The 18,117-nt window shown below is 43.6% G+C and overlaps 1 protein-coding gene across 10 annotated transcripts in view; it reads left to right on the top strand.

The window, feature by feature from the left end:
* Positions 1-40: 40 nt before the first annotated feature.
* ZZEF1 (zinc finger ZZ-type and EF-hand domain containing 1) overlaps positions 41-18,117 on the top strand; it is a 121,496-nt gene continuing 103,419 nt past the window's right edge. For 6 of the 10 annotated variants that reach the window (XM_010596515.3, XM_023556310.2, XM_023556309.2 and 3 more), the window contains exons 1-2: positions 42-508; positions 16,946-17,090. In XM_010596515.3, coding sequence (XP_010594817.2) covers positions 155-508; positions 16,946-17,090 — 499 coding nt within the window. In that variant the 5' untranslated portion in view covers positions 42-154. Of the gene's footprint in view, positions 509-14,752; positions 15,057-16,945; positions 17,091-18,117 lie in introns of those variants that run through there. The other 4 variants (XM_064271591.1, XM_064271594.1, XM_064271595.1 and 1 more) reach the window with 2 other exon arrangements.

Raw genomic sequence — 18,117 nt, 5'->3', positions numbered from 1 at the left:
CAGCAGTCCTCGCTTGACGGCGAGGAAGCCGGAAGCCGCGGCCGCCGCCGTCGTCCCCTCCCCGTCCCCGCCCGCCGGGTGCCGTCGGAGGTTGACAGGTCGAGGCGGGGAGGCGGCGGCGGCGGCAAAGCCGGGCGCCCAAGACTGAGCCCTCATGGGGAACGCTCCGAGTTACAGCAGTGAAGACGAATCGGCAGCCGCTGCGGGCGAGGCCTGGGGCCCGCGCCAGGACTGGGCCGGGGAGTCGGGCACGACCCCCGGCCCGGGACCCGCGGCCCCGGCGCTGCCACCCGCCGCGGCGCTGCTGGAGCCGGCCCGGCTGCGAGAGGCGGCGGCTGCGCTGCGGCCCACGCCGCCCTGTGAGTCGCTAGTGTCGAGGCACCACGGCGCGCTGCTACGCTGGCTGGAAGAGCGGCTGGGGCGCGGCGAGGAGTTGGTCACCCTGGAGCAGTTCCGGGAGCTGCTGGAGGCTCGCGGCGCCGGCTGCTCGGGCGAGCAGTTCGAGGAGGTCAGGGCGGGCAGGCAACTACGGGGCGGGGGCAGGGCAGCCGCCCCCAAGGGCGTGACCAGGTGGGCAGGGGCTTAGGAGAAACCCGTCAGGCACTCAGAGGGCTCGCGGGTTCTGAGAGTGGGAGCATGGCGCCGCCGGGACTCAGGTGGGGCACGTCCAGCCTGTTCACCCTGGGGGCTTGCTGCGTCTCTTCCTAGCCTTTATTAGAGGTATGGAAAGCCTGGACTAGGCCGTCCTTGATCTGAAGAGCTGGACAAGCCCAGGTGTCTTTGCGTGTTACGTAGTACAGTCATTTGTACCGTTGGCTGATGCTGGATCACTGCTCTCTAGAGCCTTCTTATCAGGGTTCAGAGCAATTCTAGGGCTCAAGGAGTGGCAGTGAAAGCCGTTCTGTTTTATTTACTAATGGAAGTTCTTCAGAGCACCTTCCGAGTCCAATGTGGGCGCCTTGTAAACATGAAAGGAGAGTTAACATCCTGGAAAAACTCACGTTCTAAGAGCGATCCTCATCACGCAAAAACGGGCTTTTCCACAACACGTTTATTTTTAGGTCCTCAAAGAACCATATTTTAGACTCATCGAAACCTCCATAGGCCCTAAAACTGATAGGCAAGTATCAGGTTTTCTGTGTATACTTGTAATTTTACAGTTTTTAGTAAATCGCCCAATTATTAAATCATTAACAGTAAGTTGATTTGGCAACAAAATGTTATGGTTGGAAGGGATCTTAGAAATTGTCTGAACATTTCATTTTAGACTTAAGAGGCTTATGCGGGGTCACCCAGAATCATTGGCAGAAATGAGACTATTGCCCAATTTCTCTTTTTTTTTAATGTCCCACTACCTCCAGCCTAGGAAACTTATTGGGCAGTTCTCTGTCATATAGGTCACTATGAGTCAGAATCAACTCCGTGGCACACAACACAACACACCTCCTTCTGGGAATCCTTTTTTTTTTTTTAATCCATGATATAATTAAAAAAAAAAAAAAGCTTTATTTGTGAAATTGAGTAAGCCATGTAGAATCTCTTCGGTATAAATGGTTGCGTACATAAAGCAGTAAACCAGCAGGTACTTAGAGTGCTATTATAATGTACACTTTACAGCTAGAGGCTTTCAGAATACTTTAAGAATGTTTTTCTCTACATGGCCAGTTTTCAGATAATGTAGTTTGTGAGTTTTTCATGTTTACCGTTAAATAATATCTTTAAGGCATCTTGACTCTTAAAAGTATTGGTTATGTTAATTAGTGAATGTTCTCCCTTTTTTTGTTTTGATTCCAAGTGTACACGTAATGTTTTCCACTCTAGTGCCTAGGTATATACTGTGAGAATATGAAGTGGTGGGGCAGAGAATGGCATGCAGATCTGCTGAAAGAGTTGGTCCATTTCAGAATTGTCCAAAGGCTAATGGAGAGAAACAGTGTTTACATTGTGAGAGTGTCTACAGGAATAGAACCACAGGTGGAGCTTATAGGAGTCCTGTAACGTAAGGCCAAGAAGTCTTCTGAGGCGTGGTCCAGAAATCACTCAAGGGCTATGACATTCTTTTATTGGTTGAGCAAATACTTGCTGGGCATATACTGAGTGCCAGACACTTGGATAACAGTGGACAAATCAGATATTTGCTCTTAAAGAGTATGTAATATGTGGAAGAGATAGACATTAACCCGGCAACTATAGGTGTGGGGAGCATTATCCAAGAAAGAGTAATGAATAAATAGCAAGAGTATTTAACTTCATCTGAGGAGTTAAGGTAGGAGTCCTGGAAAAAGTCAAGGAAGTGTTCCTACTAACTGAAAGGTTAGTTGTGCACATCCACCCAGAGGTACCTTGGAAGAAAGACCTGGGGATCTGCTTTTGAAAGATCATTGCCACTGAAAACCCTATGGAGCACAGTACTACTCTGACACGCATAGGATCACCATGAGTCAGAATCGACTCGATGGCAACTTTTTTTGTGTGGTTTAAGGAGTCAAGGAAGCCTTAGAAAGTAACATTTTAGCTCAGATTTGAAAGGTGAAAGCAGACAGCAGGAACTGGTAGCAGTGTTTCAGGCAGAGGGAATCACAGAGGTCACATCCACAGGGAATGGAGAATATCAAAGTCTGTGTGGTATATTAGGGTTAGACAAACTGCCTGAAGGGACAGAAAACCCAGTGTATCAGTGGTTTAAGCAAAAAATAAGTTCCTTTCTTTTTTATGTAAAAGCCTAGATAGGAAGTTCAGGATTGATAAGGTAGTTTCACAATCGTCGGGGACCTGGGCTTCGTCTATCTTGTGCTGCCATCCTCCACAGGCACCTTCCACTTAGCTGTCCAGATGACTGCTCCAGCCATCACTTTCCACATTCTAACCTGAGAAAAGGGAAGGACGGGGCCACACCCCCTAAGGGCATGACTTACATCCCATCCGCCTGAACTTAGTCATATGGCCACACTTGCGCTGCAAGATCCTTATTCCATGTCCATGTATACAGCTAAAAATCAGAATTTAATTACTGAGAAAGAGGAGAGCAGACACTGGGTTACAATTAGCAGTCTTTAACTCATTTGGCTAGATCATAGAATATAAGAACAAGAGAAATGAGACTAGAGAAGTCAGCAGGGACCAGATCATATGAGTCATTTGTAGCCTGTGCTAAGAAGTTTGAAACAGTGGAGTTTTAAACTGAGTACTATGATGATTCTGGCTGCCTTGTCTAGAACTACTTGGAGAGGGGCCAGAGTGGACCCAAGGAGACCAGGTAAGAGGCTATTGTGACAGTCTAGGTAAAAGATTTGGTGGCTTGGGCTAGGATGGTGGCAGTGAAAATGGCATTAAGTGGATAATTTTGAGAACTATTTAGGAAGTAGAATTAGCTGGAGACATTGCATATGGGTAGAGGATTAAAAACCCATTGCCGTCGAGTTAATTCCGACTCATGGTGACCCTATAGAACAGGGTAGAACTGCCCCGTAGGGTTTCCAAGGAGTGCATGGTGGATTCAAACTGCCATCCTTTTGGTTAGCAGCCATAATTCTTAACCACTATGCAACCAGAGTTTCCGGTAGAGGATTAGAAGAAGAAAGAAATGAAGGGTGGTGCTCACATTTCTGACTTGAGTGACTGGAAGGATGATGGTGCTGTTTTTTTTTTTGAGAAAGGGAGCATTTTCAGGAAGGAGAGAGAAGATGAATGCAGTTTTGGCCTGTGAGAGAGCTAAGTGGAGATATCTGCACACAGTTGGGTATATGAGTCTGGAGTTTAGGAGATAAAGACTCATCAATTACTCGAAGTATTTAATAAGTTAATCTGCCCTCCTGGGTTTCATGAGAAACTAGTCACTTTATTTCCACTTATTCTGATGAGTTTTTTTTTTTTTTTTCCTTCTCCTTCTTCCTTTCCGTCGTTATCTTAGTTATCTAGTGCTGCTGTAACAGAAATACCTCCAGTGGATAGCTTTAAGAAAGAGAAATTTATTCTCTCACAGTGTGGAGGCCAGAAGTCCAAATTCTGGGTGCCAGCTCCAGGGGAAGGCTTTCTCTCTGTTAGCTCTGGGGGAATGTCCTTGTCATCCATCTTTCCCTGGCCTAGGAGCTTCTCCACGCAGGAACCCCAGGTCCAAAGGACGCAGTCTGCTCCCGGTTCTTCTCTCTTGTTGGAATGAAGTCCCTCTCTCTCTGCTTGCTTCTCTCTCCTTTTATCTCTTGTAAGATAAAAGAGGATACAGGCCACACCCCAGGGAAACTCCTCTATATTGGATCAGGGTTGTAACCTGAGTAAGGGTATTGCATCCCACCCTAATCCTCTTTAACATGACCTAATCTTGCCTCCTTAACCGTAGGCAGAGATTAGGCTTTATAACCAAACCAAAACCAAACCAAATCCACTGCCTTCGAGTCAATTCCGACTCATAGCGACCCTATAGGACAGAGTAGAACTCCCGCATAGAGTTTCCAAGGAGCACCTGGTAGACTCGAACTGCTGACTTCTTGGTTAGCAGCCATAGCACTTAACCACTGTGCCATCAGGGTTTCCTGGATTTATAACACATAGGGAAGTTGCATCAGATCACAAAATGGAAGACAACCACACGATACTGGGAATGATGGCCTAGCCAAATTGACACAAATTTTAGGGGACATAATTCAGTCCATGACAGTGACCAAATATGAAAAGATTGTGAGAACTTAAATCCCTCAAAGGTGGTCCACGGACTATTTAGCATAATTAAGTCCAGAGGCCATTCAGTCACTGTAACTAAAGAAATACACAGGAAGAAAAAGTAGTGAATGTTTGTACCTTCCTATTAAGAAACACAAAAGCATGGTAGTCATATATGTGGCAGGAATAAATATTAAGGAGTCATAAACACAGCAGTCAGGACTGGTTGTTTATAAAATGTTTTGAGTTATTTTTATCAGAATCCCTGGACAATCTAGAGCTATGTCCCAGGGCACTAAATATCCATACTAAGAGCTCGCAAAGGCTGTGCTTGAAAGTTGTCTTCACATCAGTATAATTATCTCATATCAGTCTCTGTAACAAGTTCAAATACATGGTGTCTGTTAACTGAGGCCAGCGATGTGGAGCAGGTGTTATGACAGTGGCCACGAACCAAGGAGGAAACTGAGGACTCTAAGGATTTATGACTTAAGTAAGATTAGAAATTTCAGTTTTGACACTGAAACTCAAATGTGGGCCTTCTGATTCCAGATCCTTACTTTCTCCTTTAAACAACTGTTTGTCTGTGATTATTCCTCTTTAGTCTCAAGAATACATAATTAAGGCTTTAATTTTTCCCTTGTGCTAAGTGAAGACTGGCACAGCAATCCAAATTGGAGAAAAAGCATTCTGTATTTTTCTTGAAGCCTATTTACCTTTATTAGGAGTCCCTCGATGACACAAACAGTTAAGCGGTCGGCTGCTAACTGAAAGGTTGGTGGTTCAGATCCATTCAGAGGTGCCTTGGAAGAAAGACCTGTGATCCACTTTCAAAAAAATCAGCCATTCCAGCCCGAACCGATGACTGCCGTGATAGGGAACACAACAGAGAACCCCTGAGGGAGCAGGAGAACAGTGGGATGCAGACCCCAAATTCTCATAAAAAGACCAGACTTAATGGTCTGACTGAGACTGAAAGGACCTCGGTGATCATGGCTCCCAGACCTTCTGTTGGCCCAGGACAGGAACCATTCCCGAAGCCAGCTTGTCAGACATGGGTTGAACTGGACAATGGGTTGGAGAGAGATGCTGGTGAGGCGTGAGCTACTTGGTTTGGGTGAACACTTGAGACTATGTTGGCATCTCCTGCCTGGAGGGTAGAGGGGGTTAGAAGCTGGGGAAATGGACACGAAAAGAGTGGAAGGAGGAAGTGGGGTGTCTCACGGTGTGGGGGGGGGGAGTAATTGGGAGTGTGTAGCAAGTTGTGTGTAAGTTTTTATGTGAGAGACCGACTTGATTTGTAAACTTTCACTTAAAGCACAATAAAAGTTATTTAAAAAAAAAAATCAGCCATTGAAGACTGGAACACGGTTCTACTGTGGCACACATGGCGTCACCATGAGTTGGAACTGACTTGATGGCAGCTGATTCTTTGTTTTACTATCTTTATTAGACTTGGAGGAGGGAAGTTGGATTTGGGGCTGGTACTAAAATTTGGTGATCCTCCACTGGTTAGAAGTCAGTTCTAACTTAAAGTGAAGGCTTAGCCAAGGTTTAAAAACCTGGCTGTGATAATCTCACAGTAGTTGTTCTGTCTATAAATAAGGGGTAATTAGGAATACCCAAAGGAAATAAGCATTAGTTGTGCATTTGATTCTGAGCTCTAAAAATAAGTCTGTCCTTAGACTTGAATACGTATATACAACCATGCCTTAGTTAATTCTACATCTAAGCTTCTGAAAATGTATTGTGATACTTTAAGGGCTTTGGTGAAATGTAAGATGTTTTTATAGTAGTAATTAAAATGAGTTATTCCTTTAATTTTTATGAGAGCTAGCATGGTAGAATAGGTTACCACTGGTGTACCTCATTTGTTTATTATAACGCTAAGAGTTTCCAAGTGTTACATGTTCTGCTGATTTGCATTGCCGTCCATGCCCACCTAGCTGTCTTGCCTTCACACTTCTTTGACCTTTGTTGCTTGAGTGGGGTCCTAAAGTAGTTCTTGGAGCTGTTGTACCGTGGACCAAAGTCTGAAACATTAACTATAAAGTACAGCCACACCTTCTTCCATGGTAGGCACAGTCCAGGGAGGACACTTTGGTTTGCTCGCAGGGAGCAATATTTAATTGGCTCATGTAGAAGAGGATTAGGGTTAAAATTAAATTCTTATTTGACATCAGAGATTAGATATTTGTGTTGTTAATATGGTATGCTTCTAGAATATGCCCAGGTCTTATTTCATTAATTTGCTATATTAATTTTGGTGCTTATGTTGTGAAGTTCATTGGATTGCAAGCTTTGAGGGAAGGACCCTTTTTAGTCAACTCTAGCCATTGTTTTAGCACAGTCCCCCCCAGCCATCTGCCTTCACTACTACTGCCCTCAGTAAAGTGATGGCTGTGGATAGTTGTGAGTCAGTATAGACCAGAAAGATCCTAGGTGAATTGGAGGCTATTTTGGGCTTGCATGCTTTGCAGTGGGGAAGATGATGGACTAGCTTCTTTGGAGAAATTCATGACCCAGGTCAGCTGTAGAGGAAGGTTGGCAGCTCTGTTTTCCCTTTTCTTGATTTCCAGAGTACTGTTTCATCATGGTACTAATGCCTTACTTTACAAACTTCATTGGCTCCCTGTGGCTTTCAGAATCAAATCCAAATACTAGACTAACATTTAGGTTCTTCTACCTTTCCATCTTTATTTCCTAGTGCTTTTCAGCCAGACTAGTCCATTTGCTGTTCCCCTGTATGTGGGACGTTTGTCCTTTGCTCCATCCTAAGCACTCCTGCTTCCAAGGACCACAGAGAAGAAGCACTTAGCAGCATGGAGCTTGGGAAGGGTTTTGCTAAACCAAGAGTTGACAGGCTGGAAGAATTTGCCTAGCAGGGGAGGAATGGGATATTTCAGTTGAAGGGTACAGCATGTACAAACACATTGAGGTAAAAGAGAGCCTGGCAAGTTTTGGGAATGACATTCCTTTGACACCTAGCCTAGACTCCTGAGTTGCCTGGGACTTTAGTAGTCATCACATACAATCGTAAATTCCCCCTTCTTCCTTCTCCATGGTACAGGGATCTCTTTTGTAACATTCTGGACAGATGTGAAGTTAGCCTGTTAACAGTATCAGCGTGTTTGCTGCTTTATAGGTCTACCCATCCTTTAGACTGTTGTTTAGACTATGCTTGAGAAGGTGAACTCTGGATCCAGCCTACTTGTGGACACATCTTAGTTCCGCTATTCTCAACCTGTGTGACTTTGGGCAGTTTACTTGACCACTCTGTGTCCCAGTTGCCTTGTCTGTAAAATGAGGATAATAGTAGTATCTACAGTGGGTGGTTTTTACCTTATGTAGTTGGTGTGAGGATCGAATGAGTTAGTTCATGTAAAGCTCCTAGAACAGTGCCTGGCACATGCCAGAAGCCCAATAGATGTTGCTATTGGTGGTCCTGTTTTTCTCTATTGTTCCTATTTCTGCTCCAGGATTACTTATCTTCTATACAACAGCCCTTTAAATGCTTCAGTTAGACATAGAATGTGAGGCCATGTTCTAGATGAGTAAATGGAGGTCTTAAATGGAAAGGTGACCTGCCCAGCCAGCGAGTGGCAGAATTGAGACCAGATCCAAAACTTTTGACTTCTAGTGGAGCATGTTTCTCTCTAGCTGAACGAGTGTACAGGCTTGGTATTTAAGCCTGGTTCATTGCGTTTTGGTAGCCTAGCCCACAGTTCTAATCTCTGATGATTTTCGCATGCTGATGGCTGCACCCTAGTCCCCTTAACCCAGTAGTGGTTAAGGAGGTACAACAGGAGTGGGTAAGGGTCTGAGCCCCGCCCTATGCTACCTTGAGGCCAAAGCAAATGAGTGGAAATCTGCAGTCAGCTGCCAGCTTTTCTCTGGTCTGCAAGGTGGATCAATATAGCTTTTCAACAGTTCTCTGCAGTTTATTAGACATCATCTTGTTCCTGAAACCTTTGGCCCTTCATAACAAGCTATGGGGAGGAAAGGTTGGGCAGGACGAGGTTATTGAGATTTATGGGTCTCAATTTGAGGTCGAGAGTTGCATCCGCATCACACAGAGAGTAAGTGGTAAATCTGGCCCCACTCTCTAATCCAGGTTTCCTCTCTTAGTCTCACTCTGTTCTATTCTTCATCTCCCATGTGGTGCCTCGCATGGCACCCTGCGCTTGGGCGCTGCCTGCGTAGTTGCCGTGTGGATATCAGAACACACAGTGGGGAGGTGCAGAGGAAGATGAAGAGCACAGCAGATTAGATGGCCATCTGCATGGAGATGGGTGTTGGTGCCAGGGAAACCGGGCGTTGCTCTATTGTTAGAGAGGCCAAAGGAGACTTACTCCACTTTGCACTTGTTCGTTTAGATCTCTAGCATATAAGCTCTAGGCCGCACATTCCAAGGCAATGTGTTTCAAACTGCCCCTTGAGTGGTCAGAAATCTATTTAGTGCGTCTTAACCTGCATGTTAAAAACTGAAATAGAATGGAATAGAAAAAATCAGAGCATATGATACCTGAGGAGAGAAAGTATTGCATTCTTTCATGAAACTTTTATATCAGTGTGTCCTGGGTCATGATGCAAAATGTGTTTCTTATAGTGTATCAGCTTATAAAGCTTGAGAAGCACCGCTCTGGGGTGTATTGGTAAACGGGAGAGATCCCAGGACAGGGATGAGACAAACCACACCAGGTGAAGAACTGGTTGAAGGAATGGAGGATTCGGGGAAAACTTAGAGGACCTGATCACTGTTTTTAGTAGCCCGGAGGGCTGTCTCAGGGCAGAGGGAGCAGATGTGCTTTGAATGGCCCCATGCGATGTTAAGTTCAGGGAAGCTGGTTTCTGTTCATTTAGGGAAGAGAGTTGTTGCTGTCAGAACTGAGCAGAGGACAGGAGCTTCCCATCACTGATGTGTGTAAGCAGCGGGTGGGTGACCGCTCACAGAGACACTGGAGAAGGGGCTCAGGCAGCCAAAGGCCCGTCCAGTGTGAGAGCTTGTACAGATCTGGGCAGTCAGGCCCCTCCACCGTTAATATTCTCCAGTGGCCTCGTTAGTGATGTTAGGATAAAATCTGCCTCGTCAGCCTAGTCTGCCGGGCAGCCCGTCTGTTTATCTCCTGCCCCTGCCTCATTCCTGACCACACCGAGGAGCTTATAGTTCTCACAGCCTGCTATGGCTCGTATCTATGGTCTCTCTCTGTCCCCTCTACCTGGGATGGCCTTCCTCTCCTTATAAGCTTGTGAACACCGAGTTATCCATTAAAGCTCAGTTCAAAGGTCGTTTTCTCTGGGCTGTTTTTCCTGAACAGCCCTCCCTGTCATGGGGACTTGAGCATTTCTTCCCCTGGGCCTCTGGAATGCCTTAGGGCTCATAGCATAGTAGATGCAAGTGTGGGTTCCTGAGTAAGCCAGACCAGGGTTCGCATCCAGGCTCTGTCACTTCCCAGTGCTAACCTTGTGGCCTTCAACAAAACCCTTAACCTCTGTATCCCTCATCAGTAATATTGCTAGTACCTACCTTTAAGGTTGCTGTAGAGAACATGAGTTGACCCATATGACGTGCTTAGAACTCTGCCTGGTGTAATTGCTTAATATATTATCATTACAGTTGTTTTTTAAAAAAAAATTTCTACTTATTTTTTTGAGAACCTACACAGCAACCATTACAGTTGTTTATATCACTACTTAATTAGAGCACCTGGTTTACAGATCCGTGTCCTAACCTGCGAGGTTTTTGGAGAGCAGGAACTATGCCCTATTCATCTTTGTACCCCGAGAGCCAAGCACAGGGTCAGGTGTGTAATGGCTGCTTATCCGATGTGGTTGAATGAGTGCGTGAGCAAATTGAGTTCTGTGAAATCCTGTGAAACAAGCTAGATGTTAGGTGCTAAATTTTTAAAACCAGAATATTTCTTTTTTTATTATTGTTGTAAAAATATATATAGCACAACATTTGTCAGTTCAGTATATAACCTGATTGTTTCTTCAAGGGTAATTTCTGAGTGTTAGGAAATTACATACCTATTTGGTGACACTGTTTGCAAAGCTGTTCTTTTTTGTTTGTTTGAACATTCTTTTTATTATCTTCATTAACTGTTGGCACATCAACAGAATCTGTTAAAAATAGCAAAAAGTCACTTTTTATAGCCTTGCTTATGTAGAATTTTTATTAACAATAAATGGTAGGAATTGTGTGGGAAATTGCGAACCACTCAATGCTTGAGGCGCAGGTAGAAGTTGAAGGGCAGAAAATTTCAGCAGCTGTAGGACTTGAGTGCTGCCTTGAGGTTTAGAGAGAGCAAGTCTCACTTTTCAAGTTGATATTGAGTTAACGCGGACAAAAGGTGCTAAGTGCAACTTTTATAGATGAGGGGAAGTGATGGTACTAAGAGAGGGTTTAAGCCCTTGGTCTCCAGACTGCAAAGAACCCCAGGAATTATTGTCAAAAGAAGGAGAATGGAGCGATGGTGAAGACCATGAGCTCTGGAGCTATGGATTCATATACTAACTGTGTGACCTCAGGCAAGTTACCTGATCTCTCGGTGCCACTGTAAAATGGAGAAGTTAAAATAGTAAGTACTACCACTGTTATGGGCAACCCTGGTGGCATAGTGGTTAAGAGCTATGGCTGCTAACCAAGAGGTCACCAGTTCTAATCCACCAGGCGCTCCTTGGAAACCCTATGGGGCAGTTATACTCTGTCTCATAAGGTCGCTATGAGTCGGAATCGACTCGATGGCAATGGGTTTTTATTACAGTTGTAAGGAATAAATGATATTACACACGTAAAATCTGCTGTACATAGTGTCGTTGTGAGTCGGAACTGACTCAACAGCACCTAACAACAACGACAACACACATGTAAAATATTTTGCACAGTGCCTGGAACTTAGTACTTAAATTAATAATTCAGAGCCTCTCAATCCATATGCCGTTCCCAACTGACTGGGTTCCAGCTGTGCTGATTCCCTCAGACCTGGGTCATACAAGGATTGTTTTCTTAGTATGCCCTGATGTGAAAAAGTGGGGAAGCACAGTACTAGCCACTCCCTGGCACTGTGGTACTCACGGTGTGGGTGCCACCTCCCTCCCTACCAACAGCTCCATTTTTTATTTTAGGGTTGTATTTAAAATTTCTTAATAATTAAAAATTATGTTTTATTATTACAAAAGCAACATACATAGATTGCAGAAGACTGAAAATACAGGTAAGCAAAAATAAAATATAAAACATTACAGATGTTAACATCTTAATATTCTTTCAGGTCTTTTATGCATGTACGTACGTATGTGTTTTGTACCAATGTGGGAAATGCACATATGCTTTTTTTCTACACCGATACAAGATCATTTTCTAATATTCTTTAGTAACTTACTGTTTGCAGTTAATGATCGTCACCTTTCTGTGCCGATATGTTTCAGTTTAATCTGATACCCATTGTCCCAGAAACATCCTCTAATAGGTGGTATATTCAATGTCTATAAAATTGTATTACGTTCTGCTGGAAGCATTACACTGATTCCAAAAAGCATTACACTGATTCAAAAAAAAAGGTTTTCAGTCACTCATTCGGTTCATTTCATGCTTGAAGTCCAGTTTTTTAAAAAAATATCCAGCTTTATTTTTACCAGTTAATATGCACATAGCAGTAGAGTCCACGAGCTTGTACAGAAAACAGTGGTTCCCTGCTCTCCTACCGCAGTGAACAACCACTCCCCAAGAACGACTGCTTTTCAACTCTTTAGCTGATTCTTTTGGTGTTCACCTCTCTGTTCCCAAGTAACATTCTTATATTACTTCTTTGTGATTTTTCAGTTTTAGGCCTTATCCATTTAATTGCCACTACAGAAGATGAGACTTTAGTTGTTTTTTATTTTGCTTTATTTTCTGTGCTTTATCATTAACTTAATCCTAAACTCTCTGCCAATTGCCTACACCTGCTCTAACACATTCCCTATGTTCAAACACGTGAGTATTCTATCAGTTTCATCTTCTCAAAGATGCATTTCCCAGAGCCTCCTGACCTGCTTCACCCTGGACTTGTCAGTCACCAGAGCTGCTGCGCAGGCGCCATCTTGGAATCTCCATCATCCTGAGAATTCACTTTCTCTCTTGGTTGGGTCCCATGCTTCCTCTTTCTTAGTATAGTCCTTCATTCTGGTGGGCCATCTCTTCCAGTAGCCTTCTGGAGGCATTAAGTAGCGTGTTTTTTAAGAACCTTGCATGTGTGAACATCTTTATTCTGTGCCCTCACAGTTGATGGTGTTTTGGCTGAATGTAGACTTCAGAGTTAGAAGGAGTCCCCTCAGAATGTTGAAGGCACTTCCAGTGGAACCGTTGAAATCTAGTCCCACTCTCAATCTTGACCTTTTACATGGAAACTGTTTTCTTTTCCCTGGAAGTGGGAACTTCTCGTTCCCTAAGTGTTTCGAAATTTCATTGTGCAGGGTGTTCAGCCCTTTGAGTCTCAAACTCATGTTCTCCAGTTTGGGGAATTATCTTGATAATCATAATAATTGTGATTCTCTGCCTCGTTTTCTGTGTCTCCTATTTCTGGAACTCCTGTTATTTGGGTGTTAGACCTATTAGACAGGTCTCCTAATTTTCCTCCTCTTTTTACCTGGTTTCCATCATTTTGTCTTTTTGTTCTACTTTCTGGGCAGTTTAGTGAACTTTATCTTCCAACCTATCAGTCGAGGTTTTCATGTGGGATAGTCCTAATTTTCAAGAGTTTTAAAAGTGTTTCCTGAATGTACTTTTTTGGTAGTAGTATTTGGCTCTTCCTTAATGGTTGCAGTATGTGTGTACATGTATATATTTATGTATGTATATATTTAATCACATAGTGGTGGTGGTTATACAACTCTGTAAATATACTAAAACCACTGAATTATACACTTTAGAAAGGCAAATTTTATGGCATGTGAATTATACCTCAATAAAAATGGTATTAAAAATATCTTTTTAAAATTTTCTCTGAAGATATTGATGATGATCCTTTTGAGTTTTCTTCTCCCTGCATAGTTTTTCTTTTTCTCCAAGTGGATTTTTCTCTATTTCATTTTAAGACTTTTCTCAAATGCCTAGTAATCTTTGACTGTCCACTCATAGTAAAGAATGGAGGACTAAAAACCTGGGTGCTCTGGGTACCTGGCTCGTGCTTATGGACCAGTGAACCTTACTGTGAGATGAACTGGCTGGGCCCTCTCATTGGGAGAAACCCAGTGCCAGCATCTACAGGTCTATTCTCTGGGGCCAGTTAGGCTCCCCAGAGAAGACTCTTCCAGTCTGCTGAATGAAGAGCCTGAGAGTGGCTGTCAGCATTCTGGTAGTAGGGGAAGGCTGAGAGTCCTAACACTTAGCATGTGGGCATTAATCCCTGTTTTCACTGAGGTAGTCTGACTTTCCTGCTGTGCTGCTGAGACTCTGTACTACTTACTCTCTCTAGAGAATCAACCCCCAGGCTTCTGCCAAGCTTGGGTGGGGGACCTGGAAGTCTGTTTTATTTGTTTTTTAATGGAACATTTTTAACTTGAGAAAGTAGAAGAGTAGAATGTGCTCTCTCTTAGCCAACGGCCAGTTTCAGTAATCACTAACTCAAAACCAGTCTTATTTCCTCTAAACCCCTACCCATCCCCTCCTTACTCCATTCAGATAATTTTGGAACAAATCTTGACATCATATAATTTCATTCTTAGATATTTCATTATATATCTCTAAAAGATAAGAATTGTTTTTAAAAAAACGGGTACAGTACCATTGTCACAGTTTCTTTAAAAAAAAAAAAAAAATCAATGATTCCTTAAGGTCAGCATTTACCCAGTCAGTTCTCACTGCTTTTTAAAGTAGACTTTCAGCCAGTCCTCTCCTCCGCTTTCAGCAGTACCTGTTGCTACCACCTCCAAGTCTCTCGGGGGTTCTGCAGTGTAAATTAGCTCGTTTCTCGGCTTTGCCTGCTGCCGGTCTAGGTCCCCACTTTCTTAGACCACTAGCTCAGTTACTGATCAACTGTCCACTCCCCAGCTTCTAAAGTTTTGTTGCTGTTACATCACCCCCTGTTCCCTTTGTCCTTGTAGGTTTATGCTTTTAAAAAGCAAATCCCTTTATAAGACATTCTGGTGGGATTTGGGGAGGAAGCAGAGAAAAATGGATTTATTTGTTCCATATGACATCTTTGGCACTCCTGGTGACTGGTTGTCTGACTGTTGCTCCGCAGCCTTGACGGAAGGAGTGGGTGTTCCGTCCCAGTACCTCTCAATCCAACTTTACACCCTGCTGACAACACACAAGTCTGTCTTTATGATGAGCCATGCTGCCTTTTCCCTCTAACTTCCATCTAGTGGCCTATGTTTTAATTGCCGCTTCCCTCCTTCCCGTGACAGCCTTCCAGGTATGTGAAGAAAAGGACCCTGTTACTCTGGTTATCTTTCTTCCACACTGAAGATTCCATGACCCCACAGCTGTTCCTCACAGTGCACAGCTTCTGATCTCCCCATCATGGTCTCTCCCCACTGATCTTCTAGTTTCATTACTTACCTTTCGGTGTGTAGCTTCAAAACTAAACTCATTTTTCCTTTTTGGGTCTGATCAGAGTAAAACAGGGTAGTATCTTCTCTCCTGAACGTTACACCTTGATTAGGGTAGCCTTAGGGCCTCCAGGGGTGTAAACAGTTTGTGCTCATCTACTCACCAAAAGGTTGGCAGTTTGAACCCACCCAGCAGTGCTGTGGAAGAGAGGCCCGGTGATCTGCTTCCATAAGGATTACAGCCAGGAAAACCCAATGGAGCACAGTTCCACTTTGTAACATATGGGGCCGCCACAAGTTGGAGTTGACTCCATGGCAGTAGGTTTTAGTGTAGCCTTGGATCCTATTAACTTTTTGGATAACCTTGTCAAGTTGAACAGATATAAAAAGAATGCTGCAGCCTTTCTCTCGAATGTTGTTTCTAAGCCCTCTTTCTCCCATTCTACCCTTACATGCTCAACTTTTGGACCCAAACACAGGAATTTGCATTTGCCCTATTAAACACTGCCTTGTTCAGTGGTTTGTGGTGGAAATGGGGGTGTTTTTGTCAGTCATGAAGCCTCAGTGGGACATCTCTATATTTCATTAAACCAAAAACCAAACCAGACAGAGTAGAACTGCCCCGTACGGTTTCCAAGGAGCGCCTGGTGGATTCGAACTGCCAACCTTTTTGGTAGTAGCCATAGCTCTTAACCACTATGTCACCAGGGTTTCCCCATACTCCATGAGGTGGGGGGCGGAATAAGGAAAAGGGGCAGGAGTTGGAAGGAAGAGAGAGGATTGTTTAGAAAGGAGGGTAGAAAGATCCTGAAGTATTTCAAGGTAAGGGAGATCTGTGAGTGAGTGAATCACCAGGAAGAAAGAAGGTATCAGTGAGGGAGGGATTATAGATCTGGAGAAGGACAGTTGCTAAGTGAGGAAAAGTCTCGTAGGACCATGAGAGGGAGTGGGGTCAGGGAACCTGGAGGAGGTCAGAGCAGAGGCAAAAGGAGAAAGGGGAGCACTGTTAGCGTTGCTAATGTGTTTGTACTATATTGAGCTCTGTTCAAATGTCTCATCCAGGCAGTAGCCTGTGCATGTGATATTTACGCCATCTTTCTGATCAAGAAGCTGAGGCTTACAGAGGTCAAGAAACATGTAAGGTCACATAGCCAGTTAGTGACAGAGGTCATTCAAACCAAATCCCATGCTGTACCCTGCTCCCCAGCTCGCCCAGCATGGACAGGAGACAGGTTAGATTACAGCTAAGGGTAAGCAAAAATGGGGCTGTGAAGTCCATAAACCAGGTTAGCTCTTGTGCCCGAAGAGTGATTAAAAGAAAAGCCCAGCTAAATCTCCTGGTACTACTCTAAGCCATTTGTTTCTAATGCTTTGTATTCGACACTTCGTAACCAGCTGAAAAATCTTGGGTGACTGCATTCTTCTGAAATTATCTTGGGGGGAGCGGTTACTTTCTCAGAGGAGGGATGAGATGATAAAATAGTGTGCACGTACATATTTGTATACATGCATTCTGCAAAGTTCAGGGAGTTACTATCCCGAGTTTATTTATACTTGGAATGATATATGGAGACCCTTCTCCCCTCAACCAAAAATAAATATATATATATGCACACACACACACACACACATATGTATGTGTATATATTTTTGTTACTGGTCTTAGGAATTGTTTTAAAAAAAGTCAAGGTTTGGAACAGGCTTGATCCTTTTTAGCAAGAGACCTGACTTTCCTGCATCTCTCACCTTGTAGGCCTTTGCACAGTTCGATGCCGAGGGCGATGGCACAGTTGATGCTGAGAACATGCTGGAGGCCCTCAAGAATTCCAGTGGAGCTAATCTTCAGGGCGAGCTGAGCCACATCATCAGACAACTGCAGGCCTGTTCTCTTGTTCCAGGTAACAGTGCATAAGGCTGAAGAATGCTCTCTCCGAACCAAAATAAACTTGGCTGATGCTCTGCATTGTAGTTAGGCTGTAAATTGTGGGCAGCATGAAATAAACTGTTCTACCCAAAACAAGGATACAGGGCCTTCGGTGCCTGCTCTCCACCTTGTTGTGAGGACCCAATGAGATAATGTAGGTGAAAGCCTCTTAAAAACTGCAAAATGCCATCAGAAATTGTGGTGACGATAGTGGTTATACTATCATTATCACTGTCTTCTGTGGCTTAGTAGAAAAGCAGTTATGCTTTTAATCTCTGATGCAAAGACTGTATTCCTAGCCTATATTCTGTGCAAAAAACTTCTTTAAAAACTTCTAGTCAGTAGAAGGACCCTGGTGGTCATGGTCCCCAGACCTTCTGTTGGCCCAAGATGGGAACCATTCCCAAAACCAACTCTCCAGACAGGGTTTGGACTGGACAACGGGATAGAAAATGATATTGGTGAAGAATGAGCTTCTTGGATTAAGTAGACACATGAGACTATGTTGGCATCTCCTGTCTGGAGGGAAGATGAGAGGGCAGAGGGGGTCAGAAGCTGGCTGAGTGGGCACGAAAAGAGAGAATGGAGGGAAGGAGTGTGCTGTCTCATTAGGGGGAGAGCAGTTAGGAGGATATAGCAAGGTGTATATAAATTTTTGTGTGAGAGACTGATTTGATTTATAAACTTTCACTTAAAGCACAATAAAAAATTAAAAAAAAACTTCGTCAGTATTTTAAATACTTACACGTTTTTAAAGATCTGACTGAAACAAAGAATCATTCTAAGCCTTCTAAAATTCTAAAATAAATTTCTAAAATAAAATTAATTTTTAAATTGAGATTGCCACCAGCTCCTGTCTTAAAAACTTGTTTAGATTTTTAAATGATTAAAGCTGAAAGTACCAACCAAGATTGTTAATAGTTGCTTTTAATTCAGCCAATTCAGGTAGGCCACCAGGCAGAGGATATGGAAACTAATGTGGCATGTTCCCAAAAATGGCT

The sequence above is a fragment of the Loxodonta africana genome, chromosome 18, assembly GCF_030014295.1.
Source record: "Loxodonta africana isolate mLoxAfr1 chromosome 18, mLoxAfr1.hap2, whole genome shotgun sequence".
Taxonomy (NCBI): domain Eukaryota; kingdom Metazoa; phylum Chordata; class Mammalia; order Proboscidea; family Elephantidae; genus Loxodonta; species Loxodonta africana.
This window is presented reverse-complemented; position numbering and strand designations above follow the sequence as displayed.